Source organism: Crotalus tigris, unplaced genomic scaffold, assembly GCF_016545835.1.
Source record: "Crotalus tigris isolate CLP2741 ecotype Arizona unplaced genomic scaffold, ASM1654583v1 scf7180000018301.7375997, whole genome shotgun sequence".
Lineage (NCBI taxonomy): Eukaryota > Metazoa > Chordata > Lepidosauria > Squamata > Viperidae > Crotalus > Crotalus tigris.
Genome location: NW_024096931.1, coordinates 2,101,598 through 2,129,166, shown reverse-complemented (window position 1 = coordinate 2,129,166; position 27,569 = coordinate 2,101,598). Strand labels below are relative to the sequence as shown.

Sequence of the window (27,569 nt, the reverse complement as noted above, 5' to 3'; positions counted from 1 at the left end):
TGCCTTGGTCCCCAGTCCAGTCACTTATCTTATTTTTATTTATCAAATTTCTATACCACCCTTCAGACTTGGCACACCTCTGGACAGTTAACTTTTGCCTGGGGAGAAAGAAAGGAAAGCCCAGAATTACAGCTGCTCCTCTTTCCAGCATTTTGTAGGTCAACCTCCATCCCATCCTTCATTTGCAGTCTCTGCTCTAGTATGAAATACAGATAGTCCTCGACTTATAACAGTTTGTTTAGCGACCTTCAAAGTTACAATAGCACTGAGAAAAGTGATGTGGCCATTTTTCACACTTTTGACATTGCAGCATCCCCACGGTCACTTGGCAACTTGTGTATTTGTGACGGTTGCAGTGTCCCAGGATCATGTGATCCCCTTTTTGCGACCTGACAAGCAAAGTCAATGGGGAAATCAGATTCATTTAACGACCATGTTACTAATTTAACAACTGCAGTGATTCACTTAACAAATGTAGCAAGAAAAGTTGCAAAATGGGGCAAAACTCAACAAATTTCTTACTTAGCAACATAAATTCTGGGCTCAATTGCAGTTGTAAGTCGATGACTACCTGTAGAAGCAAAATTCCCAGAATCTTTTCCTTTAGCATGGGCATCAGCCCCTTTCAGGGAAGAAGATGCTTCTTGCATGTTATTTCCTGAAATGAATATATTGATTTATGAAATGTATGGGCTGCCCCAATCTGTTTCAACTTTGGACAGCTTACAAAGTACAAAAATAAATACTATGAAAACCCAAAACATTATCACAAAGCCAAGGGGAAAACAATTTTAAAACAAGAATACCATATAATGGATCCGTCACCTGCTCTAATCCAAGACCTGGAGATAAGCCAGATCTCCACGGCTTCTTTAAAAGAGGCAGGGAGAGGTCCATGCAAATCTCAGGAAGGACAGTGTTTTAAAGACTAGGATCCATGCTTCCTAAGGCTGTTCCTCTCCAAACACTGGGACAATATCTTGATAGCATCACCTGGCTGTGGCTAAGATGCATATGTATCCTACAAACCAATGGCTTTACCAGTAACCTGATGTGGATGTTAAACAGGAGGGATGAGAGCATTGCGCCCTCATGTACCCAACATAAGAGGGCTCTCTGGTTACTTCTCCTCCTCCCCATAATCTCCAACTAGATCTATCCATAGAAGAAAGAGAACACCATGAATCCCACTGTCAGCCTTTGCATACAGTCCAGAAGGAAACCCGAACTGACGATACTGAAAATTACTGAGAGATCAAGTTGTATCATGATGATTACACTTTTCCTATCCAAGCACTGCCAGAAGTCAGCAACCAGAATGACCAATGATGTCTTAAATATCATTATTAAGATGGGAGCTGTTTGGGTCCCTGGGGAGATGCTGTTTCAGTAGATAGATAAATAACCTTTATTGTCATTTTTTACTGTGGCACACATTAAAAATGAATTTTTTGTTGCCTGCTCTCACAAGCATACAAATACGTAACACATATAAACATGCTATATACAACATATGTATATACCTGCATCCTTACATATAAATATTAATCACTGTCCATCTTGAATACCTAGCGGAAAGAGGAAACTTGAGAGTTCACAGTAGATGACATCATTTGATGTGGGATCCTAATATAAACACAACAAAATATCCTGAAAGAATTGTGGGGTAATGGCAGTCTGTCCTTGATGATGGGATCATGGTTCCCTGTCTTCTTTTCTAAAGATGTGGAGGATTGGTTCAGCAATGACGGTTTCCATCTTAGGACCTCTTTAATTGCCATTTGACAACTAACAGCCTGAAAGTTAGCATCAAGGCGGACATGCGGCAGTTTGCTAGTCTCCCGCCTTCGGTTCCTGAGGGTTCTGGAGCAATGACCTTGCAGGTTTTGTGAGTGAGTGAGTGAGTTTGTCTGCGCTCTCCACCCCCACCTTTTCTTTTTTAAAAATAATTTTGTTGTTTTGTCTCCTTTGATGCAGGTGTTCTCCTATGTGATTCCAGCTCCAGTTCACAGAGCAGCTCAAAAGGCGATTCATGGACTCTTCCATACACGGTACTGCCCGTCTGCTTTTTTATGGGCTCCATTCTCTGGCGTTTGTGAATATTGGCATCAGCATCCTAGCTTGGTAAAATGGTTTCCAGTGTTGTTCAGACTTGCAATGTCCCTTCTACACACTCGCCTCCTAGTTTTATATGGCATACAATTTTGTGGTATCACATTGATCTTTAAATTTTGTTTGGGACGAGGTCTGCTGGACTACTGTCCTCTTTCTTCAGTATCTTTGACTGGTTGGAAAGAAATTGCTCCTGCAATGGCAAGAAGCCTGGAAAACAGTTGTAATACATTCAGCATTCCCACAACATCCTCTCAGGAACTAGACCAGTGATGTCGAATCTTTTAGAGACTGAGTGCCCAAACTGCAACCCAAAACCCACTTATATATCGTCGGGTGCCAGGTGGGTGTGGCCCATTGGGTGGGTGTGGCCCATTGGGTGGGCGTGGCCCATTGGGTGGGCATGGCTGCGATGGTAACGGCAGATTGGGTGGGACTAAAAAGTTCAATCAATTCCAACTTTGCAAGATCTTTTTTTTTCACGCAAGAAGTTGAAATTGATTGATTGAACCTTTTTTTTTTTTTGCACATGGCGGAGGCCTAAAGCGAAAAGGTTTTATAAAACCCAGCTGAAGGCCCAGGACTGGGGCGATGGCGTGCGTGCCAACAGAGAGGGCTCTGAGTGCCGCCTCTGGCACCCATGCCATAGGTTCGCCACCATGGAACTAGACCCTCCCGGTCTTCTGTTTGTAGCTCCAGAGCAGCTACGGAACAAAGGAGGTCTTCACCATGCTTCTTAGCTAAGAGCAAAATGGCGGTCATTCTGTGGTCCTAGCTCCCCTTCTGATTCCTTGTGCCACCCTGTGCAACAGCAGAAGTTCCTCCATTTGGATGCTTCTGAGGGGATGATCTTTGGAAATGATACAAGCCAAAGAAATTAATAAACACACCACCCTAAAACTACAAAAAGCGGAACCAGCCTCGGCCTGCTCTGCACATGTAGCTGCCAGATAGGTGAAGTGAATTCACCTAAGGCAGTGGTTCTCAAGCTTTTTAATGCCGCGACCCCCAACCGGTCATAAGTCGAAGACTACTCAACCGGTCGTAAGTCGAGGACTACTCAACTGGTGCAGCACCGTTTGCAGAATGGGACTTTTGGCAGGCTCAGCAGGGCAGAGACAGCCTGGACATTCCTATTGGCTTTTGAAAGCCAATAGAATTAGACTCTATTCAAGAGAGTCTATTCTATTGGCTTTCAAAAGCCAATAGAATAAAAGGGAGTAGCACAGCTAAGGAAAAGGGGGGAAAAATGGCGGACTGCGTTGTTTGGCGACCCCCGTGAAATGGTCGTTCGACCCCAAATGGAGTCCCGACCCACAGGTTGAGAACCACTGACCTAAGGCATCTGTATTGAGTTCTGAGTTAGGATTGTAAACCACGGAACAAGTTTTGAGGCCTGATAGGCAAACTCAGGTCAGAGGCAGTTCCCTTTCCTTTAAAAGCAGGGAGAAGAAATACATCTCATTTTCTCCTTGCTGCAGGAATTCTTTCTTTGTGGTCTTGCACTTGATCTTGGAAGGGCTGGTTTATGGCGAGTATACCTGGGAAGTGTTCGGCTACTGCCAAGAGCTGCAGTTCAGCAGTCTTCTCCTCCTCCTTCCTTACCTCCTGTTGGCTGTGAATGCAGCTTTCTTCATCCTCTGCTCCAGAAGTAATCCAGGTGAGGCCCTTTTCCTTGCAAGCTCAGCTCTTGGACACTGGCACTGTCCTGGGTGTGATATGCAGGTTCTGAGGGTTTTGCTTGATACAGAAATACAGGAAACCAGAAGTTGCCTTCAAGCTTTACGTTTTTATTCAGCTGAAGAGAGACGGGCTCTTCTAAATGAGAGAAGCCCCGAATGACAAGAAATCCTTGTATTTATTCTTTCTAATTACATAAAGCAACCCACCAGCAAAACTGACACACATAAGATAAAGATTTCACCCAGTAAGTCTGGCACACTGTAGATAAGAAGGGAGAAAGCAAAAGTAGCTAAACATGTTCCGTTTTGGGTGTTTCCCTAAAGATATCGTATGTTCTTGGGTGGGTTGGGACACTGGGTATTTTTCAGGACAAAGAGAGGAAACGGTGCTTTAAAACTGGCACTCATATAAACAACTGCCTCAGCTGCTGGTTGGGAATCCGATGGAGGAAGGATGCATAAGTGCAATTAGCTGGGCATCTCTCTGTAGTGAAGGGATGTGAGGACTAGCCCACAGACGCTTCTTTCGTACAGAGCAGGAAAGATTTGCTTCAGAGGAAAACAGTGGATTTGATCTCAAGGCTGTCTCTGATCTGGACCCTCAAGGTTAACTTTATGGTACTTCAGGTACAGTGGATTAGGGGTCCCCAACCTTGGCAACTTTAAGGCCTGTGGACTTCAACTCCCAGAATTCCCCAGCCAGCATCGCAGTAGATGGCAGGACCCCTGCAGTAGATGGCAGGAAGGAACTCTCACAACAGCCAAGACATTGCAGTCTGCATTGTTCTGCTAGTAAGAATCCTTGCTTTTCCCCACAAGGTATCATCACCAAATCCAACCAGCTTCTCTTTCTTCATGCATATGCATACGATGGTCTGATGTTTCAACAAGATGCTGAATGCCCTACCTGTGCCGTGAGAAAACCAGCCAGATCCAGACATTGCGGTAAGAGTCTCGATTTAGCCTCTGTCCCTGGAGAGCCTATTTATGCACTATGATCTGCTGCAGAGCTGCTGATCCAGACCCTGCCGTCATTTAGAGAGAGGTCAGTGGGGAACCTGCCTTGTCCTCCATCCAGCTCTCCGGAGCAAAGGAACTCTGTCCCAGGAATGCATCCTTTCCCACAGAAAGCGAAAACGTGCCCTATAGCCCTGGCTACCTCTGCTGCCAAGGAGGCCGGGCCAACATTTTTCCCGTTTTTTTTATTTCAATGACAGCTTGATGGACATCAGGAACCTTTTGTGATGACCCAGGGCCCCGCTGGCTGGCAAAGAGAAACAGTCCTTTGTTAACTGCCAATGTTCCCCAAAAGCTCCCACATATGCTGGCAAGCCTTCAACCGAAGCACACACACAAGTTCCCTTCAGCTGCCTTTGGCTCAAGGCCAGACTGATAACAAGAAAACAAAACAGAAACTGAATGAATCCTTTTAAATCTCAGCTTGCCTGCAGTCTGCGAGGAGAAACTCAGAAATGCAGTCTGCGGTGGGTCGCAGCCGGTCCGGTATTCAAGGTGTCCAGGTTAAACAAAGACAAGAGCACAATTCACAACTTCCTCAAGATACCTCGTTTGTTCCCGGCAAATGCCCCACCCCACAGCGTCTCCTTAAATCTTAATCCCCAGGTGTGCCTTGTGGAGTGGGGCGGGCTACTCTCCTCCAGGGCAATCCTCACCTGAACTCTGCCTCTCCTGTTCCAAACCTGAAGAGCTCTGGCCTGCCTCAGCCTGCGCTTCCCCACAGTCCTCCGAAACCACAGACACCTCCCCCTGGGCTTCAACAAGGTCCTGCTCCAGCTCCGTGTCCTCGGGTTGGGACGGAGGCATGACACCTTTCCCAGAAAGGACCAGTTGGAATGGACCCTGCCCAAAGCCCACTGGGAAGGGGAGGGGCTATCTCAAAGGATCAGAAAGCCTCTCCAGGAGTCACCGAGAAAGCCTCCCCCCCCCCCCCCAGACATAAATTCTCACTTGTTATCCCTTGGCTGTCCCTCTGTACAGGTCCTCTAAATCAGGTTTTAAATCGGTGCTGCCAAGTTAACGTAGTACTGTCTTTAATGTGGCCTGAAACTCTATAGCAGTGTTTCTCAACCTTGAGCATTTTAAGGCACGTGGACTTCAACTCCCAGAATTCCACAGCCAGCAATGCTGGCTGTGGAATTCTGAGAGTTGAAGTCCACGTGCCTTAAAATGCTCAAGGTTGAGAAACACTGCTCTATAGAAAGGAGCGGATAGTCCTCAATTTACAAACACAACTGAGCCCCCGATTTCTGTTGTCAAGCAAGACCGTTAAGTGAGCGTTGCCCCATTTAATGACCTCTCTTGCCACAGTTAAGTGAATCACCGCAGTCATTAAGTCAGGGACACGGTTGTTAAGTGAAGCCGGCTTCCCCATTGACTCTGTTTGTCAGAAGGTCGCAGAAGGGGATCACGTGACCCCAGGACCCAGCACTGGTCATAAATACAAGCCGGTTGCTAAGCGTCTGGATTTTCATTATGTGAGCATAAGGATGCTGCAACTGTCGGGTGAAAAATGGTCATAAGTCACTTTTTTTCAGTGCTGTGGTAACTTTGAACAGTCGCTAAACCAGTGGTTCTCAACCTTTCTAATGCCGCGACCCCATAATACAATTCCCCATGTTGTAGTGACCCCCAACCACTTATACATCACCGGGTGCCAGGGGCGTGGCCAAAGAAAAGGGGGGGAAAATGGCAGACAGCCTTGTTTGGTGACCCCCGTGCAATGGTCGTTCGACCCCAAATGGGGTCCCGACCCACAGGTTGAGAACCACTGCGCTAAACGAACAAGTGTTAAGGACTACCTATAGCAGTGATGGCGAACCTTTTAGAGACCAAGTGCCCGAAACCCGCTCCCGCTCCTGCCTCCCTACCCCCGCCCACTCCGCACCTGCCCTGCCCGCTCCACCCGCGCTCCGCTCGCCCGCAGGGCCACCCACCGCCTCCATGGCCTGCTGCAGATCGCCCAGGCAGCCTAGCAGCGCCATGGCGGCCATGCCCTCTGCCCGCACCCCACAGCATCATCTGCACATGACAGGGCGTGAGGGTGGAGTCTTGTCCCCGCTGCCCGGATGCCATGTCCTTGGCTGCACTGCTCTGCGCAGACCGTGCTTGGGGGCGACTCTCCTCCGGGGGGGGGCTGCTGGTGAGGAGGAGGCGTGGGGGGAGGCGGGCCGGGGCGATGTTGCGCGCGTGCCCACAGAGGGCTCTGAGTGTATTTTTTTGTATTTGTATTTAATTTTATTTATATGCCACCCAATCCCAAAGGACTCAGGGCGGCGTACAGAGTTAAAACAATCATAAAACAATAAAATAATACAGTCATACCGCGAGTCCGATCACGCGTGCCAAAGGTTTGCCAGCACTGACCTATAGTATTTACAGTAATTAATTCATTTCCATTGCAGAGTATTCTTTAACTTGCTGTTAAATCTCTTTTCTTATGAAACTGGGAAATCACATTCAGGAAACTATTAGAGGAGAGTCGATTAAATCTTTGTAGTTATCAAAAATCAGTGCAGTTTGATATGCCAAGTTTTTCCTCCTTCACGAAAGCAAACCTTCTTTGCTATTGCTCCTAGATCAAAATGCTGCCTTACTTGGCTTTTGGTTTCATTATAATTTCTTAAAATCTTGACCCTCGTCTTCCATTTTCCACTCAGGCGTGTGCTGTGGCTGCATACATCGTTTTGATCACCACTGCGTTTGGGTCAACAACTGCATTGGAGCCTTCAACATCCGGTTCTTCCTTTGCTACCTGCTCACTTTGATCTCCATGGCAGCTTCTATTGCAGCTCTAACAGCCAGCTTCCTCATCCAGGTGGTCCTTTTGTCAAATCTTACATTGGGATATTATACGGATGACCAAGGTCAAGAACATTCAGTTGATACCTTCTTTCTTATGCAGGTAAAATAGTGACTAACTTGTGCATTTTTCATGAGGGGAGGCTACAGAGACTGAATTTCAAAAGCCTAAGGGGGCAGAACAGATTGAAACCACGTCTTCGTCTTAGTACTTGAAAACATTTGATAGGACATTAAATGATTTTGCTTGCTTCCTAATCTGTCAATACAATCTTGAGGATGAGAATCCTAAGAGCTAGGAACTAGTGGAACCGCCGATTGTGTGATTCTTCACAGGAGATAGCCATATGACCAAACTGCTTCAGCAGGCTAGGCTACATGACCTCTGGAGTCTCTTCCAACTCAGATTTAGCAAGTGATGTTGCCAGAATGAATTACTAGACTAGGCTAGGAGGGGAGATGGAGATCCTGTGTATCTGGATTTTAACTCGTTTCCCCCTCTCTTCACAGCATCTGTTCTTGACCTTTCCTAGAATTGTATTCGTGCTGGGCTTTGTCATCCTTCTGTTGGTTATACTGGGCTCCTATTTCTGCTTCATCCTGTATCTTGTACTGACCAACCAGACGAGCAACGAATGGCTTAAATCAGCAAGATATACACACTCATACTCAGAGCAAAACAGCAGACAGGAAGGCTATCAAAATATTTACTCCAAAGGAGTCTGGGCCAATCTGGCAGAAATTGTGATGCCTCTGACAAGTCCTGCAAAGAAAAGGAAGTGAATCCCTCAACACACACACCCATGGCAAAACAGTCTGCACCTTACAAACTTACCTTCTGTAGAATGAATTTTTATTCTGCTACTAAATGATGAATACTCGGAAGCGGGAAATGAGTTAACATATTAGATTGTTAATGGTGAGCACCGAGTGCTATCCTTTGCACTTTTAAAAAAAGTTTGCCTGCTAAAAAGCCCCGGGGATGAGGTGATACATTGATATTGTGGTGAAAGTGATTGGTCACGCAGTTAGGCAGCTCTTTAGATATGATTTGGCATCTTTATCCACCTATTGAGTCCCTCCCAAGGACCTGGGAAAAGCAGATGTTGTTTGATGGAGTAAAAAGCATCATTGCAGGATTTAAGCTGTTCCGTGTCAAGCTCCCTTTTACAATTGACTGAAGAGACTTTCCAAATGTTGCTCCAGATGTTTTGGGTGCTAATTACTACTGGGACTATCTTTGCTCTCCTTTGCCACAGCTGTTCTATTTGCTATTTGCATGTCTTAATATTTTATGGTTTTCTCCAGTTCTTTCTCTTGTCTCCAGATATGCCACGTCCACTATCCAGACTTATTTTTTTTTTTTATCAACAACTGTTAAGTCTTGGGAATGTTGGCAGGTGCTTGTCTGTATCATTATATTTTTTGGGTGAGGTAAGATGACTGGATGCCTACATCTGTTTCATTTCCTGCAGTAAATTACCAGGAAGTCCCACTCCAGAGTCATTTTGCAGGTAGCTGGAATTATGTAAAGCCCCGAACTGCATTCTGTGGGTATTTGAAACCTCTAAGACAGACATGTCAAACTCACGATGTCACATGACATCGCATGACGTATCTGAGCTTTTTTGCCGTTGCCGGCAATGGGGTGGGCGCGGCTCTGGTATGATGAAACCGGCCCGCGGGCCAGCAGTTTGACACCCCTGCTCTAAGAGGTTAATTCTATGGTTGCATTCCTCCCATCCTACCTTTCTGTTTGAGGCCTTTAAGCTGCCCTCGTGCACAATTCCTTCTCCTGCTAGATTACACCGACGTTCCTGGGAGAGAAATAACCACCGATACATTTGAAGCCATCAGCATTCTCCTTTAATTACATCAGAATACAGTAATGTAAAAATTATTTTTTTTAAAAAAAAATATTTACAAGTTAAATCAGACAATAGATAATTAAAAGCTACATGGTTGCAAAAATGTACAGTGTGGCCTTTCTGAGTATTCTGGCAATGCAAATAAAGCCCCTGGTTTTCTAAGCTGATAGTTCTCCGGAGCTGCTTAAAATCCAAACTCCTGTGAAAAGCCGCCGAGGTTTCCTCCCATGCCTGGAATCCCTCCCTGCCACATAATTAAGTATCCCTGCACACAACATTTTTTCCTCTAAAGTGCTTTACTTGACAACTGCCTGCTTTCAACAGGCTGCCACGTCCAGAAGGGTTAGGTACGCTCCCTGACCAGAACAGGTGGCCAAGGGCTCAGCTAACATGTCACGCAACACGTTCGTGAGAAGCAGCACGCGAACCGGCTCTTAGGACAACTTTGCATCATCTGGGACCTGGGGGTGCAGCCAGGCTGCTGCTCCGCAAAGGTCCCCCCTTGGAGCCCCCCTGGTGCCTTAGACAATCACAGTCTGAACTTCCAGCTCCTCCTCCTCTTCCTCTTCCTCGTGGGCTGCAATCACAAACTCTCCTGTGTGCTCCATTATTTCAATGTCTTCGGATGCCACCATGGTCACGGTGGCTTCCTCCACTTCCCCACTGCCCTCTGTGGCCAGCACAGCCCCTTCCCCAATTGCTGACGCCAGGGTCATGGCAACCTGCTCCGTGAGGCTCTCTGGAGTCGCTATGGCAATCGTGTCGGGGTCCACGCCGTCCGCTGTCATGGTTGAATCGTCTGCCACCGTGACATTCTGGACAATTATCTGATGGCCAGAATTGGCTTGGTTTACTATCTGCTGAACCACCTTCATTATGTGACTGTCCACCTGCACAGGGGAAAAACAAGTTAGTCTGTCTTCGTTTAGCCCATGCATCAGGACTCAACGCTTCAGATGGGGTTGCATCTTGCTACTTAGTGCAGTTTAACCGTAGTGTGGAGGAAAACTGGTCCAAACACAAGCTGTGGACAGCACGCGGTTCTAAGGCTGAACTTCTCGCAGTGCATGTCTGGTTCCCAGGACACCAGTCGATCAAAAGCCCTGCTTGTTCGACCCTAAAAATAGGAAAGCGGCCCCACCTCAATCCCAGCACCACATTCAACAGGAATGTAGCTGATCAACAAAGGATTAGTTATTTCTGTCAGGGTTCTTAAAATGAGTCCCCAGCCAAACTAGCAATTCTGAACTAGAGAACACTCACAATCTGGTTTATTAGGTTTGACTCACACTAAACCAGCTTTCTGAGCAAAAATAATTTCCTATTCCCTAAGATTATTAATTTTCCGAGACATCCCCAGAAAAAATCTGAAATACAGCGAATGAGATGAAATTCCATTTCTGAGAGCCAGGCAAATTAGAAAGGACTATCCAATTTGGGGATCAGAAATTTCAATCTTGAAATGTTGTTCTGTGTCTGCATTGTGTGAGATCCAGGATTGGGGGGAGGGGGCAAGTGATGAGATTAGCCACTTTGGGAACAACCATTCATCTTTCCTCTCTTGATTCCCTTTTAATCCTTCAACCCAGATTATTACATTTATTAAGACTTGAATTCTTAACGAACAAACAAACTCATCCCGGGAACAGACTTTAGTGGATCTCTTTCTGTCCAGTTATCATTATTTAAATTTATTGGCCATCCAGCTTCACTGGCTACTGAAATAAAGCAGGGCAGAAAGGGATTTCTCTGAGGAAAAGCGCTGGTGGATGGAGACATGATAGAGATGCTCCTTGCTGGAGTTACCAGGGCCAAATCCATCACGCGCTCTGCTTGCCTACACAGGTTCTGTTACTTGAGGATTTAGCACTTGGGGGAAGGACTCGCTCCTCGCAGGGCCGAAAATAGTTGTTGCTGTGATTGTCAGAAGCATCCTTAGAGCCACCCACCGCGTGCCTGCTTCCTTCGATGATCTCAGCAGCTTCGCTGGTTTCCATGTCTTCAGAAGCTGTCTTTAAGAAAGAATGCACAGCAACAATTTAGCCTCAACCATTCAAAGACCCTTCAGGACTGCAGCCCCCTCCTCAACAGCCACAGCCCACATCCCTTATACCAGTGGTTCTCCACCTGTGGGTCGGGACCCCATTTGGGGCTGAACGACCATTTCATGGGGGTCACCAAACAATGCAGTCCGCCATTTCCCCCCCCCTTTTCCTTAGCTGTGCTTACTCCCTTTTATTCTATTGGCTTTTGAAAGCCAATATAATAGACTCTCTTGAATAGAGTCTAATTCTATTGGCTTTCCAAAGCCAATAGGAATTGTCCAGGCTGTCTCTGCCCTGCTGAGCCCACCAAAAGTCCCATTCTGCAAACGGTGCTGCACCAGTTGACTAGTCCTCGACTTATGACCGGTTGAGTAGTCCTCGACTTACAACCGGTTGGGGGTCGCGGCATTAAAAAGGTTGAGAACCACTGCTTTATACACTTCCTAGTCTGTCCAGGAGCGTGCATGATGAGTCTCCATAGTTCTTGGCCCACATTAGGTCTCCAGGGCTGCGATATTACTCGCTTACAAAAGGCTCTGCCTTCCCCGGTGAGTCGCGCTTACCTCAATTATGTACTCCTGCGTATCTGCCACCACTGAGGAAAACTCCACCAGGACTGTAGGGGGGTCTTCCGAAATTACAGTTGCAGCCAACCGGTCAGCAGATTGGCCCTCCTCCGATCCCACTGCTTCTTCAGCTTCTTTCAAGGCGAGCAGGCAGCCGCCTGGGGAAGGTGGAGGAAAAGGCAGTTCGGCATCAATTAAAAGAAGGGCAGGAAGCATTTCCCTAATTAAAAGTTCAACATCCATATGCAGAAGAGCCGCTTACGCTAAATAACTGGACCTTTAAGTAATTCAATATAGGTAGTCTTCAACTTAGGATCAGAACACAGTCCAAAGTTTCCAAAAATAAGCAAGACAGTTAAGTGAGTTGTGCCCCATTTTACGGTCTTTTTTTGCCAGAGTTGTTAAGCCAGTGGTTCTCAACTTTTTTAATGCCGCGACCCCCAACTGGTCGTAAGTCGAGGACTACTCAACCGGTCGTAAGTCGAGGACTACTCCACTGGTGCAGCACCGTTTGCAGAATGGGACTTTTGGCGGGCTCAGCAGGGCAGAGACAGTCTGGACAATTCCTATTGGCTTTCGAAAGCCAATAGAACTAGACTCTATTCAAGAGCACAGCTAAGGAAAAGGGGGAAAAAATGGCGGACTGCGTTGTTTGGCGACCCCCGTGAAATGGTCGTTCGACCCCAAATGGGGTCCCGACCCACAGGTGGAGAACCACTGTGTTAAGCAATCACTGCAGCTAAGTGAATCATGCGGTTGTTAAGTGAGACTGGCTTCCCCCATTGACTCTGCTTGTTGGAAGCCAGCTGGGAAGGTTAGAGACAGCGTTCACATGTCTTTGGGAGAGAGCAACTGCCATAAATACATGCAATTGCCAAGCACCCACATTTTGATCACATGACCATGGGGATGCGGCAGCAGTGATAAGCCACCTTTTTTTTTAGTGCTGTTGTAACTTCGAATGGCCACTAAATGAATGGTTATGTCAAGGACTATCTGTGCTCAAGGCACACCACATGTATGGCATTGCTATTATGCAAATTAACTTTTTTCTTATTCTAAATGTTTTGTTGCGCATTAACATAGCGTAAGGCTCTAAATTTTTCAACCTCTTAAAAGCTTCTGTACTTACCTCCCACTGGGACTAACAAAGCTTCAAATGCTTTAGAACATGAGCTCTGTTAGGTGTCAGAATCCAATTATATTTCATTTCTATCTACCTCCTCTGATGAAAAACCAATTCTTGCTCTATGCTGGATTCTGTCATACTGCAGAGGGGGAGGAGGGAAAGCATGGGGGCTTTATGACTCTCACTTCCTTAACTACAAAGTGACTGTTTGTGGATTTACATGGAGAGAATTAACCATAACAATGTGGCCATCGCCTTTCATCTCACTCCCCTTTGCCGGCAGTGAGGAAAAGGGGGTGGGAAATACAACAAGCCTGGGATCTGGGAAAAGATGAGTGATCGACTGAATTGCCCAGAAGAACTGTGGGGTGGGGGCTAATTGGGAATACTTTAAAACCGAGGTGACGCAGCAGTTAGAGTGCAGGACTGCAGGCCACTTTAGCTGACTGTGTTGAGCAGGTCAGCGGTTCAAATCTCACCGGCTCAAGGTTGACTCAGCCTTCCATCCTTCCGGGGTAGGTAAAATGAGGACCCAGATTGTTGGGGGCAATGTCAATATATATATACATTGCTTACTGGTGTACACCGCTTAGAGAGTGCTTGCACTTAAAGCGGTATAGAAGTCTCATAAATAAATAATAAATAAATAAATGGTGGGAGAGGATTCCCCAGATCCTGTCTAGCATGCCTACAATCAACTTCTCTTAATAAAGATCCCTGCTTCTCTACTGGAAGCCAGGACAGAGGGAGGCGCACACACCTGTCCTCGAGACAAACTATCCTCCGCTCACCTTTGGTCCTCAGGTGCCGATTGAGGGTGCCGTGCTCTGCGAACCCACGGCCACATTTGTAACATTTGAATGGCTTCTCGCCCGTGTGGTGACGGATGTGGCGCACCAGAGAACCCTTTTCCCGAAAGCCTTGATTGCAGAACTGGCAGACATACGGCTTTTCATCCAGGTGCGTTCGGAAATGAACCTGCTGTGCGTTCTGTGGGAAAGAGGACAGGAGAGTCAGCTTGAGTTCCGGAACTGCAGGTTTTCCAAAATTGGTTTTTCAAAACTGATATACTCCCTTCCAAACCTCCCCACAATATAAAGGCAATTCAGTTTAAACCTCCTATCTTTCATGAGCAAATGTAAATAATCTTGCTGGAACAGGTACCACCGAGCACCATTTTGGTTTTGATGGATAGATGGATGGATGGATGCAGACAGACTGATAGGTATGTCTAAAAAACCCCAAGCATCATGAAATAGCCATAATTTTCTTACTGGTTGACCAACCTCCCACCCCCACCCCAGAAAGGAGTATAGTCAAAAAAAGTCACCTTTTTAATGAGATTTAAATGAGATTCCCACTTCTGCTTTCTGCTATCATATCAATACTAAGATAGTCTAAAATCGATCCAGATAAATAGCCATTATCCAGAAATGTCTGGGATCGGTTGAAAATCATTCAATAATTTCCTAGGCTAAGTAAGAGATTTTTTTCCAAATAGTTATTCATTTTACCAAACTTATACAGACATCCAACTACTAGAAGAAACACTGAGCAGTGAACAAGAATCAAAACCACCGTATAATTAAAAAAAAAACATTTAAAACCCTGATCAAATCTGAATCCAATCAACTACCCCATGCCAGCTTCTTTAACATTCTCGCCCCAGGGCCCGGCGGAAAACCCAGGTCTTTACCACATTTCTAAGGCTAACAGGGTCAGGTCCATCTGTATCTCTGGGCACAGAGAAGGCAGGCTTCCCAGGGGCTGTCAGGCAACAGTGCTCCATTGGAGAGCAGGAGCGTGCCCCTTCTGCCAAATCCATCAAGATGGGCAGAAACCACTGGGGATAATAGGTGGTCCTGCAAGTAACCCAGCCTCGTGCCAGGTAGGACTTTAAAGGGGATCACCAGCACCCTGATTGCTCCTACAAGTCTACTGGGAGCCAGCTGAGGCCACACTGGTGTTTCATAGCTACTGCAACTCACCCTCTACTACAGTGGTTCTCAACCTTTTTAATGCTGCGACCCCCAACCGGTCGTAAGTCAAGGACTAAACCAGTCGTAAGTCGAGGACTTTCCCTGCCCGGGAGTGCCACGCATGCGTGGTGCCGCCCGAGGCGTAGCTGGCAAGCGGCAGAGACGGAGCAGGCCGACCACCGGCTGGGCCACCAGCTGGCCCAGCCCAAGGGAGGCAAGGCACCCGCCGGAAAAGGGGGAAAAAAAAACGGCGGACAGCCTTGCTTGGCGACCCCCGTGAAATGGTCGATCGACCCCAAATGGGGTCGCGACCCATAGGTTGAGAACCGCTGCTCTACTGCTCAGGATGCTGCAGGCGCCAGATGCTCCAAGGATAGTCCCAGATAGAGCGGGCTGCAATAGTTCAATCAGGAATTTCTGCAGAGGTCAGGAATGGACCTGCCGCCTTCTCTTCCAAAGCAGCAGAGCAAGACCTGTTCTCAATGCTTTTCCTATTCTTTTCCTTCGCACGGTCTCTCTTTCATTTCCTGAAGTCCTTCCAGAATTAAAATCCCGAGTCTTCCCCCACTCTCTGTTAGTCTTCTCTCCTCTGCAGGTGGTTTCAACAGGTTCAGCAACTGTAAAGGGCCAAACACACCAAGAATCTCAGAGAACAGGAAGCCTTAAAGCAATGTTTCCCAAACTTGACAATTTTAAGGCATGAGGACTTCAACTCCCAGAATTCCACAGCCAGCAACGCTGGCTGTGGAATTCTGGGAGTTGAAGTCCACATGCCTTAAAATTGTCAAGTTTGGGAAACACTGCCTTAAAGATACGAAGTACCTACCTTGGTCTTATATCTCTTCCCGCATTTGGGGCACGGATAGGGCCGCTCGTCAGAATGCACCCGCCTGTGCCCCTTCACGTGCGCAATTGTCTTGTACAGCTTGCCACACTCCCCACAACGGAACCGCCGCTCGTTCACGTGCACTTCCTGATGCTTTTTCAGCAAGTATCCTTTGGTGAATTCTTTGCCACACTCCTCACAGGTGAAAGATTTGTAGTCTGGGGGAGAAAGGAAAGGCGACAGTACACAAATAAAAGGGTTGCAAATGGAAATTCCAGGACTTTTGGTCAACTGGGTGAGTTTCTATGGGCCTGCTCACAACGGCTTGGCCAAGGAAGCGTGACGGCATTTCCTGCATTTCTCACAAATCAAGACAAAGGAATGGCTGAGGAGATTCTCAATCATCCCTGTCACGGTTGTCCCAAAGCTGCTTTTTCAAAAGGCAACTGGACTTTCTCGGTTTTTCCTTGAAGGCATTTCACTTTTCTTCCAAGAAGCTTCTTCAGTTCTGACTGAATGGTGGAAGATGGATTTATATTCCTTGCTGTCATCTCATTAGCGCTCTTTTTGAGACTCATCAAGGCCATCAGAAAGAGTGGTAACGACCACAGGACTGCAAGGAATAGAAATCTTTCCACTGTCCACCATTCAGTCAGAACTGAAGAAGCTTCTTCAACGAGAAGCAAAATGTCTTCAAGGAAAAACAAAGTAAGTCCAGATACCTTTGGGACAAGACAAAGGAACATTTATCTGATGGTGGCTGATTGCTCTAACTCAGTGGTTCTCAACCTGTGGGTCAGGACCCCATTTGGGGTCGAACGACCATTTCACGGGGGTCGCCAAACAACGCAGTCCGCCATTTTTCCCCCCTTTTCCTTAGCTGTGCGACTCCCTTTTATTCTATTGGCTTTTGAAAGCCAACAGAATAGACTCTCTTGAATAGAGTCTAATTCTATTGGCTTTCAAAAGCCAATAGGAATTGTCCAGGCTGTCTCTGCCCTGCTGAGCCCACCAAAAGTCCCATTCTGCAGACAGTGCTGCACCAGTTGAGTAGTCTTCGACTTACGACCGGTTGAGTAGTCCTCGACTTACGACCGGTTGGGGGGTCGCGGCATTAAAAAGGTTGAGAATCACTGCTCTAACTAAACATGTGGAACAGCAGACCAAGGACCAAGTAGGTTAAACGCTAAGGCGAAGAAAGAAACACTCCGGTCTTCTAAGGGCTCTGATGCGGCAGGTGACGGCAGTAGCCCCGTGGAAGGATGCAGGGGAAGAGAGAGCTTCTCCACACTCAATTTATAGCTCTGGATTAATCTTGAGAGGTCACTACACAAATATTGCTGCCCAGGTGTGAATCACTGGAACCAAAATGAAGAATTGGCTTCAGATGTGAAGAAAACTCTTTAGCCCAAGCTGACAATTACAGTTTAAACCTAAATATAGTATCTAGGTGTGCGGCAACTGGATTTAAAACTACTCTTAAAAGTAAGGTTTTTTTTGCACCAATAGAAGCTAGCAAAACTGCATCTGGATGGCTGTATGGAGCATCAAATATTCTGCCTGTTCATCTACATATCTAGATATCAAAGCAGGGATAGTAAAACTCATCTAGACAAGTTATCCCACAAAAGGTAAAAGCCAGAAATAGGAACTTCAAGAGGAACAAATGCAAAGTCCAGAATCTGGCTAGGAAGCTTCAAGGACAACAAAAAAGAAAAAAGTCTGTGATCTTGGTGGATCATAAGCTGAACCAACAAAGTGATATAACCACAAATGTGACTGGCTGAATCAACAGAAAGACAGTGTCAAGATCAAAAGAACTTATTATTCCTCTTTATTCTACATTGATAAGACCCCTTTTAGAATACAGTACAGGATGTCCTTGACTTACAACCATTATTGAGTCTGTAATTACAGTCATAAGTCATGCCACTCATTAAGCAAGTCTCCACGTGATGGCATCCAATTATATGATTTTTGCAGTGTTTGTTAAGCAAATCTATTTGCAGGAAGTAAATGTCAGATTCCAGCAAAAACCATCATAAGTTGTGGTCACACAACTGCGGGATGCCGCAAGTGGCTGTAAATGCAGGTGGATTGCTAATCACCCAAAATAGGATCACATGACTTCCGAGCTCCCCATCCCCTCCAGCTGTTGGAACTTCGAATCCCGAAGGAATGTTGTACCTTCGGTTACGAGCAACTTGTAAGAACCCACCCCACTTTGCATCTTAAGAAGACAGAACTCTTGGAATAGTTCTTCCAACAGGCATCCTTTATTAAGAGAAAATGGTTGCAGGCGTTCTAGACAGGACCTGGGGTCCAAGCTCTCCCATTCAAGGTTTTAAGGGGTTCCCCAGTAGCCCCACCCAATCACCCCCTTCTTCCAGCGACAGTCTCAGGCATTACACTCCCACCCGCTTTTCCTTACTGCCGGCTGGATGGAGACTTCAGAGAGGAGTACATGAAAGGTAATAGCCCCATTGTTATGGTTAGTCCTTTTGGCGATATCCACATTCAGTCGCTTTGAAGTGTATTGAAGGAAGTGAGGGCCATAAAGCCCCTTTGTTCACCCCCTTCCCTTCATCATATGACAGAATCCAGAGAAGGCAGAAATGGGGTTTTCTATAGTTGATAACTAGAGATGAAATATAATTGGATTCTGACACAACTGTTTGTAAGTCAAGGACTACCTGTACAACCAGTTTTGAACTCCACATTTTAGAAAGGACATTAACAAACTGGGGCATATCTAGAAGGCAGCAAGCAAGATGGTAAAGAGTAAAATTTCTAGGGGGAAAAATAGGACTGGAAGCACTGCGCATACAGTGCTGGAGCAAATGATCAGCAGGGAGTCCTAAGTGACTTCAAATATCTGAAGAGCTGACATGTAGAAACAAAGCTGAATTGTTCAGTTGTTTCGGAAGACAGGATTAGAAAGAATCTGTTTAAATTATAAGAAAGGAGAGCTCAGTTGGGCACCATGAAAGTTTACCGTGATGAGCCAGTCCACAGATTCCCTTCCCTGGAGGCATTTGGAGAGAATCTGAAGAGCAGCCATCAGGAATGCTGCACTGGACAGGTACTTATACTAGACCAGGGCTGGGGAACCTGGGCTCTTTTATGACTGGTGGACTTCAACTTCCAGAACTCCTGAGCAGCATGGGGGAAACTTTGGCCCCTTCATGACTCGTGGACTTCAACTCCCAGAATTCCTGAGCCAGCATGGGGGAACTTTGGCCCCTTCATGACTCGTGGACTTCAACTCCCAGAATTCCTGAGCCAGCATGGGGGAACTTTGGCCCCTTCATGACTCGTGGACTCCAACTCCCAGAATTCCTGAGCCAGCATGGCTCAGCTTGGAAACCTCTCCCTTTCCCCTCAGCGTGGCTGGCTCAGGAATTCTGGGAGTTGAAGTCCACGAGTCATAAAACAGCCAAGCTTCCCCACCCCTGTACTAGACTGTAACCTCGGTAAGTCTATGAAAACTAAAACGATGTAAAGAGCACCTCAAACATTGCTACTGAAACTGTAACACAGGTAATCCTTGACTTCCGACGAGCCAAAATTTCTGCAGCTAAGCAAGAAATCTGATAAGTGAGTTTTGCCCCATTTTACCACTTTTCTTGCCCCAATTCAGTTGTTAAGGAAATCACTGCAGTTGTTAAGTTAGTAACACAGTTGTTAAGCGAATCTGGCTTCCCCCATTGACTTTGCTTGCCAGAAGGTCGCAAAAGGGGATCACATGACTCCGGGACACTGCGACCGTCATAAATATGAGTCAGTTGTCAAGTGTAGATTAGGTGAACGTGCGGATTCTGCTATGGTCGTGTGAAAAATGGTCTTAAATCACTTTTTTTCAGTGCCGTTGTAACTCTGAACAGTCACTAAACAAACAGTTGTAAGTTAAGGGTTGCCTGTACTGCCAAGCGCAGGGCTCTTCAAACTTGGCCCTTTTATGACTTGTGGACTTTGACTCCCAGAATTCCTCAGCCAGGCACGCGTGCCTGGCTGAGGAATTCTGGGAGTCGAAGTCCACAAGTCATCAAAGGGCCAAGTTTGAAGAGCCCTGGCCTGGCGTGTCTTAAGATCAACTTCAGTTTTTACACACAAAAAAAGTGATGTCTTTAGGGAATCCAAGGCAGGGCTTTGCCTGCAGGACACTGGAGGAAACTAACAGGATTCCGTCTTACCTAGATGTCCACTGATATGGAGGTCGAGGCTACTCTGCTCCCTGAAGATTTCGCTGCAATAAGGGCAGACGTGTCGCTTACATTCATGGGTTGCTTCAGGATCTGGCTACGAAACAGAGGGAGCCCAGCATAAATTACTTGCACATTTGACTGAGACAAACCTCGAATCAACCTTGTGTGAAGACGACAAGAGAAAAGTTAAAGCAAACTCAAGAGGCCTTATGTTCTTACATTCCGTGGTACCACAACACAGCACAGACTATGAAAGACACATTTGGCAGCAAGCCAAGCAGGCTGCCTTTAAACCGCCAGGGCTGAAAGATGAACTTACAGCTTCCATGTGCTCAATTTCCACATACTGCTCTTCACACAATTTCTCCTCCTCTTTGTTCGTTAAATCCGCAGCAGCAGCAGCAGCAATACCGTTTTCATTGGGTTTGGCACGCTCCTCTATGGAAACTCGCTCAATCACGATTCCAGAATTCCTCATGGCTTCTCTCAGCAAGTTCTCATTGTCCTCCTGGTCAGGGGACAGCTCAAGATTGGACGACTAAACAAAATAAGGGTGCAGCAACAATGACTGCTAAGCAGGAAAGAAAAACATCTACCTTTAACCTAGAATAGTGGTGGTGAACCTATGGCAAGGGTGCCAGAGGCGACACTCAGAGCCTTCTTTGTGGGCACATGCGCGCTGTCGCCCCAGTCCTAGGCCTTCAGCTGGGTTTTATAAAACCTTTTCGCTTTAGGCCTCCGCCGCTGTGTGCAAAAAAAAAGGTTCAATCAGTCAATTTCAACTTCTCGCAGGAAAAGAAAGATCTTGCAAAGTTGGAACTGATGGATTGAACTTTTTAGTCCCACCCAGTCTGCCGTTACCACCGCAGCCATGCCTAGTCAATGGGCCACACCCACCCAGCACACTACGATGCGTAAGTGGGTTTTGGGTTGCAGTTTGGGCACTCGGTCTCTAAAAGGTTCGCCATCACTGACCTAGAACCCAAAAGCTGTTGTTTCTGATCAACATTTCTCATAGTTTTGGCTTCGGGAACCCTTCAAAATGTCGTCCTCTTTCCTAACCGAGGTCTGGAGCTCTGAGAGTTTTGTTTGGCTGGGTGATGGTTGAAATGCATTGCAGCTCCTTCTCAAGACCAAACTCAAGCAGTGAGTTGCTATTATGGGCTTTCTGGGTGGCTGCTTCAGGATGTCCAGGGCAGGAACCACCACTTCTCCTGGTGCTACAAGATGACGTTTCCCCCAACCACAGATTGCACGAACCTCTTGTCCCATCGCCTTGGTTTCCGAGACGGGGAGCTCCTGCATCTGGACATGGACTTCATGGAGGACATTCCCTTTCGCATCCGTCACCAGATGGATTACAGGGGAGGCCTCCAAAGATGGAGCTGCCAGCGAGGGAACGGCTTCGCTGCTGGAGCTGCTGGTCCCTTCAAGAAAAGCAGCACACAGCTAAGAGCGCCACCAGCGGCTGGGTTCAAGGGAAGCAAAGCAAAGCACTTCAGCAGTTGCCTCTGGCTCACTTGGGTTACTGCCCTGCCAGAGGGGCACAAGGCAACCCCTGAGCCTTCAGAGAAAGCTTTCACACAACTATGGGACGCCAGTGCTGTTCTCTGGTGGACCAATGCTTGCCTAAGGCCTTGAAACAAGGCAGAATCCTGACCACAGTGCAGGACTGTAGCTGAACGATGACAAGGTAAACCCCAAGAGATCTCCCCAGAGGCCGGGATCCCGCACAAAGCCTGGCTAAGCAGGGAAGACTAGTTTATGGTACAGCATATTGGACTGACTAGGGTTAATTTGGGGCTGTGTCTCTTCGTGATTCCTTGTTGCTTTGCTGACCTGCCTGTGCGTCGATTTGAATAACCGGAAACTGAATTAGTACATTCTAGACTTGTACAACATGCTGAATCTAAGTACCTGGGTTCACATAGCACAATAACAAAAACAGCTCAGTGCACTGGTCACTACAGTGGCTAGATGTGTATGTCTGTACTAAATGTGTGGTGTCCTCCAGACTGTTCTGTATGATGCAGGGCTTATTTCTGTTCTGTCTGATCATCCGCACTAATCAAAATCCTTCACTATTTTCTTTTTGTGCTATTTATTGTCTCGCTAATCCAGAAGAATCTATTCCCCTGAAGGATATTGTCCACTGATGTGCTTCCTGAACCTAAAGCCAGCTTCCGTAAATGGCATGATTAAGACTCCCAGTTCTTTCAGCATCCCATTATGGAAACTGGCAGAAAACAGACCCTCAGAGTCCATTTCTGATGTAGAGAACAATGGCTCGGCAAGATCCAGATGATTTATTGACTTTTCTGAATATATGCTCAAGTCCAAATGGATCTATTTCATCTGTGACCTACCACGTTGCCTCTTCCCGCCAACAGCCGGGGTTCACGTCATCTGGGTAGATGTCTAAGTTGTAATTCCCTAGCACAGTGGTTCTCAACCTGTGGGTCAGGACCCCATTTGGGGTCGAACGACCATTTCACGGGGGTTGCCAAACAACGCAGTCTGCCATTTTTTCCCCCTTTTCCTTAGCTGTGCTACTCCCTTTTATTCTATTGGCCTTTGAAAGCCAATAGAATAGACTCTCTTGAATAGAGTCTAATTCTATTGGCTTTCAAAAGCCAATAGGAATTGTCCAGGCTGTCTCTGCCCTGCTGAGCCCGCCAAAAGTCCCATTCTGCAAACGGTGCTGCACCAGTTGAGTAGTCCTCGACCTACGACCGGTTGAGTAGTCCTCGACTTACGACCGGTTGGGGGGGGGGTCACGGCATTAAAAAGGTTGAGAACCACTGCCCTAGTACCTCCTTTCATCCTGAATACCGTAACACACCTTTTCTCTCAGGCAGTTTTTTTCCCTCCTTTCTTTTGTGAATTAACGTTTCCTCATTTAGGGATATTCCACTGAATACTGCATAAATCTCCTGTGCCCGTCCTCCCCTCACGCCAAACCGCATCAGTTCTATTTCATTCCCCCAAAGGCAAGACAACCGTACGGATAAGCAGGGGAGGCCATGAGCTTTTTTCACTGACCTGAGCCTATATCCTCTTTACTAACAACTATTTCTTTGTTCATATTGAAGCGGATTTTCTCAGTGCAGGGTGTCAAGGATTTCAAATGCCGAGTCAAAGCTCCTGATTCCCGGAAGCTTTTCCCACATTTCTTGCACTTGTAAGGACGCTCGTCTAGAGAAACCAAAGGAAAGTTACTTCACAGAAAAGCCTGGCTCCACCGCCTCCGGGTGAACGTTCTGCTGCCAACCCTGCTGTGAGGCCTATATATAGCTTTCCAACAGTAGGAGCACAGAGGGCAAGGTAAATGCTTAAGCATCGGGAAGTAATCCTGGAATCCTTTTATGCAAATCCCTCATCCTAGCCGTTCAAATAACCCTTTAACTCCCAATGCCTTCCCCTGGGCTACTTTTGAAAGTTGCTTAATAACTGAGTCACTACATACAGCCGACCAAGTCCTCTCTTCACCTGTGTGGCGGCGGTGGTGTCGGATCAGCGAGCCCTTGGTCCTGAAAGATGTCCCGCATAACTTACACTCGTAGTCCTTCCTGCTGCTGTGAGTGATCATGTGAGCCTTGAGAATGCTGGCCTGAAATCAAAGGATACAAATGTTTGTGGTGCTGCCGGACACGGGGTTTTTAGTTTTAACCACACGACACTTCAAACTCTAACGCTGCTGCCTTTCCTCACCCAGGGCGAGAAAGATTGTGTCTCACTAGAATCCTCGTATTAGTCATTTATCTAACAGTAGCATGAACGTTGCTAAAATCCTTAACATACCGTCTTAAATGTCTTGTGGCACAGTTCACAGACGTAACGACCTTCCTTATTAACCAGCAGTTTAACTTTGATAAGTTCCAGAGAAGCACCTTCCCCTGGGCCTCCTGGATTACTCTGATTAATTCCACCATCTTCATCACTGGGGCCGTTGGGGCTTTCAAAGACATGATCTGCACCTACAACCACCTCCTTGATTTGCCCACTACCTGCAAAGAGGCCCAAAGCCAGTTAGATTCTTTACAGAAGACCCCATTCCATAACCAGCTAATGGCACTTTTGGGGGGGGGGCATACTGGATATGCCCCCATGATGGAGTGGTTTCTGCCATTAAATTCAGGCTGAAGCAAAATCCCTCTGCAGGCCTTGGCAGAACTGGAAGGGGTTCTGTGAGTAGAGAAAGCACTTCCATGCAATGTTCATCTGAATTTATTCTGGATCACATCAAAACATATTATTTAGAGGACAAATAACCTTATGTGAATCAATCAATACATTTCATCTCAGCTAGCAATCACACCATTATTCTGTATTCTCAAAAGCATTTTGTCTATCGATGCTTAAATTTTAGTAGAACGAAAGGACCTGCACGACTTCTAACTATTCATTTCCCCTAAATAATAAACTAACTTAATAATGCTCTGTCACGCCTTTTCTAAAATAAAAAGCTTTAAATCTTTATTTTTCTTCAGGGAAAAACTACCATTTTGGTTTCTCTCTCCTGGGTTTTCCCAAGCTCCCGATACCCTTAGATCAACATAAATTTATATAACAACTTTAAGATATTAATTATCTTAATAATTCATGGCACGACATTTTCATTTTCAGTGCACTTTTTGAGAAGAATATGTTTTTATTTAATTTTCAGAGGACCTAACTTTTGATGATTACATTTATTCAAAATCATGGAAAACTACTGAGATACACAAATGGCTGCACATGGCACCATACCATTTTAATCCACTACTGCCAACACTGATTAACAGCAGTATCACTTCAAGAGGATTCCTTCCTAATACTTGGAGATGCCAGGAACTGAAACTGGGATCTTCTGCATGAAACGCATTTATCCTTCCTATTACATTCCTCTCCTTTAAATACCCACAACAGGTTTACTGATTGCCTAAAATAAAGTTATTTAAGTGGCTGGTGGACTTACCTACAATTTCAGATACATTGCTGATTTCTTCTGTTATTGGAGCTGCTTCAACAACTATATGAGCTACAGTTATAGGTGCTTCAACTGACGAAATCACCTGATGGAACAAATGAAGCTTTAATACGAATACACCTATTGTGATAAGCATGTTCCAAAATATCTTTTTATAAAATTTACACTGTTGGAAATGATAAAAAGATCTTATGCTAATATCCCTTGTACAGATGAGGTGATGCATTCTGCAGTCATTTGAGCCTACAGAGCTCCTTATTTATCCAGCTTGCAGCCCCACCCTGGTCCCCAGTGAGATCACATGTCTGGTAAGCAGAGCTAAGATGCTGCCTCGAGAAACTTGCCGGAGCTGCTGCTGCAGTTGCATCCTGAGGCCGCTGGCAAAGCTTCTGCAACTTGTGTTGTACGAATTCTTCCAAAGAAGTGAACTCGGATTGGCAGCGACCACATTTGTGCCTATCATCTTCATCTAGAATGCAAAAAAACAACAACAAGGACCCTGTCACACTTTAGACAGCATGAAAAGGAGATTCACAAATAACCAACCTCAGCAGCTGTATTCATTCCAATATTAGTATTTACAGGTTTGGGATAATAAACAGTAACAGCAGTTTAAAGATTGCCAATAATTCCAAAGGAAAACATGGAGTTAATACCTCTAATTGAGTTTTGTTTTTTGTTTTTTACGATCAGGAGAAAAACAGCGATCAAGATGCTGCCTAAATAATCATAAAGCTGGTCATGGCCAAGCTAAGGCCAGCATGGGATTCAATCTCCACAAAGATCAACCCCCAACACAGGCCCAGAGAGTGTGGGAGGAGCATCTTGCCCCTCCTCCAACTGGACAGCCATCCATCAGAAACAGTCTAGGTCTCCTGCCAGGGGGTTGGATTAGATCAGTGTTTCCCAAACTTGACAATTTTAAGGCATGAGGACTTCAATTCCCAGAATTCCACAGCCAGCAACGCTGGCTGTGGAATTCTGGGAGTTGAAGTCCGCATGCCTTAAAATTGTCAAGTTTGGGAAACACTGGACTAAATCAGTGGTTCTTAACCTGGGCGATATTGCCCCCCAGGGGGCGATTTTATTTTTCAGGGGGGCGAAGGAACGAAAATGGGGCGATATGGGGGCGATGGAGCGAGAGGTTTTGGGGAAAACTTTTGAGACTTTTTCGTACAGTGAATCGCTGTATATCTGTCGTACAAAAACATCAGATCGCTCGCTATTAGTGGATTGAATTGTGTTTTCAAATGTTCCTCCAGCTAGCTTCAGTACAGAAGGCCGTACATATGTAAAGACGCATCGCTTATCTTCATGCGCGTTGCGCAGCAGCCTCTACCCATACAGTGGCACGCCCTTGGCCATAATATGGGAGATATGGGGAAAAGACTGGAAATAAATGATTTGCATCGATAGGTCCTGATGACAATTTTAAAGAAAACAAAAAAAGCGTTTGCATAAATGGAAGAATTATTTCCTATGTTGTGATTGAGAGGTTATGTTGGGGGAGGGGGCGATGACAACTTCCTCATTGGCTCAAGGGGGCGATTCGTTCAAAAAGGGTAAGAACCACTGGTCTAGATGACCTCCAAGGTCCCTCCCAACTCCGCAACTGTTACCTTCCTGCCACCTGCACCAGCCCGGAGGCCTCTCAAAGGCCCTCAGCAGAAGAGCCCACCTGGCGGAGAGGGAGGCATCCCCTACCCCGGAAGCCCAGAGAAGAGGCCCCCTCCCCTAATCCCAGGAAAGCCCCCCCCCCCGCTTGCCTCTTGGCTCCTCTGCCTGCGCCTGCCCTTCCCTCCCCACAACACCCCTGCTAGGTAGGCTGCCGCAGAGAGCGCTCAGCAACTGTCCCAGCTCACAACAAACCGATCGGGGCTGCGCCGCGCCGCCAGACCGACGGCATCCCCCACCCACGCACCCCCCCGCCGGAAAGGTTCCGCGGAGAGGCTCCCCCGGGGCAGGAGGGAGTTGGGTCACGATGGGCCCAGCGCCGATCCGCCTCCGCCCGATCTCGTGACGTGGACGGGAGCCGCCGCGGCGGCGCCTTTCGCCGCTCCGAGGGCAGGTCCGCCCCCGCGGCAAGAACAGCCGCCGCTTCCCCCGGAGGGCCCTGAAGCGCCCCCTCCCCCGCCTCCCCCCGGGCGGCAGTACCTTCTTCCTCGAAAGGCGTCGGGAGGCTGAGGAAGGCGGCTGCGGCGGGAGACGGAGGGAGGCCGCCCGCTGCCGCCACCGCCTCAGCAGCGTCCTCGCGTCCCCGTGGCCCAGCTGCCGTAAGCCCCGCCGGCCCAGCGCCCGTTGCCATCGCGGCTTCCATGTCGCAAGGCGCCGCAACCACCAAGATGGCGGCTTTACGGCCGTGTCGTCAT

The 27,569-nt window shown here is 46.9% G+C and overlaps 3 protein-coding genes across 5 annotated transcripts in view; 1 reads left to right on the top strand and 2 right to left on the bottom strand.

Annotated features, from left to right (window-relative positions):
• The window catches only part of LOC120310857 (Grid2 interacting protein), a 102,846-nt gene extending 99,041 nt beyond the window's left edge, over positions 1-3,805 (bottom strand). Inside the window, exon 1 of the mRNA XM_039349730.1 lies at positions 3,718-3,805. The gene's annotated coding sequence lies outside the window, so the exon portion shown is untranslated. The remainder of the gene's footprint in view (positions 1-3,717) is intronic.
• ZDHHC4 (zinc finger DHHC-type palmitoyltransferase 4) overlaps positions 1-9,584 on the top strand; it is a 10,740-nt gene extending 1,156 nt beyond the window's left edge. For 2 of the 3 annotated variants that reach the window (XM_039349737.1, XM_039349735.1), the window contains exons 3-7: positions 1,978-2,051; positions 3,594-3,772; positions 4,614-4,739; positions 7,472-7,716; positions 8,124-9,584. In XM_039349737.1, the coding sequence (XP_039205671.1) occupies positions 1,978-2,051; positions 3,594-3,772; positions 4,614-4,739; positions 7,472-7,716; positions 8,124-8,396 (897 nt within the window). In that variant the 3' untranslated portion in view covers positions 8,397-9,584. The remainder of the gene's footprint in view (positions 1-1,977; positions 2,052-3,593; positions 3,773-4,613; positions 4,740-7,471; positions 7,717-8,123) is intronic. The other variant, XM_039349736.1, reaches the window with a different exon arrangement.
• Positions 9,457-27,569, bottom strand: E4F1 (E4F transcription factor 1). Its single transcript, XM_039349734.1, has 14 exons — positions 27,355-27,569; positions 25,545-25,669; positions 25,189-25,285; positions 24,033-24,238; positions 23,721-23,841; positions 23,274-23,426; positions 21,492-21,658; positions 20,551-20,769; positions 20,220-20,325; positions 16,027-16,244; positions 14,013-14,211; positions 12,090-12,250; positions 11,431-11,493; positions 9,457-10,371 (listed from the first exon to the last, which is right to left on the bottom strand). Exons 1-14 carry the CDS (start codon positions 27,515-27,517, stop codon positions 10,003-10,005), a joined length of 2,367 nt encoding a protein of 788 aa, XP_039205668.1. The 5' UTR covers positions 27,518-27,569; the 3' UTR covers positions 9,457-10,002.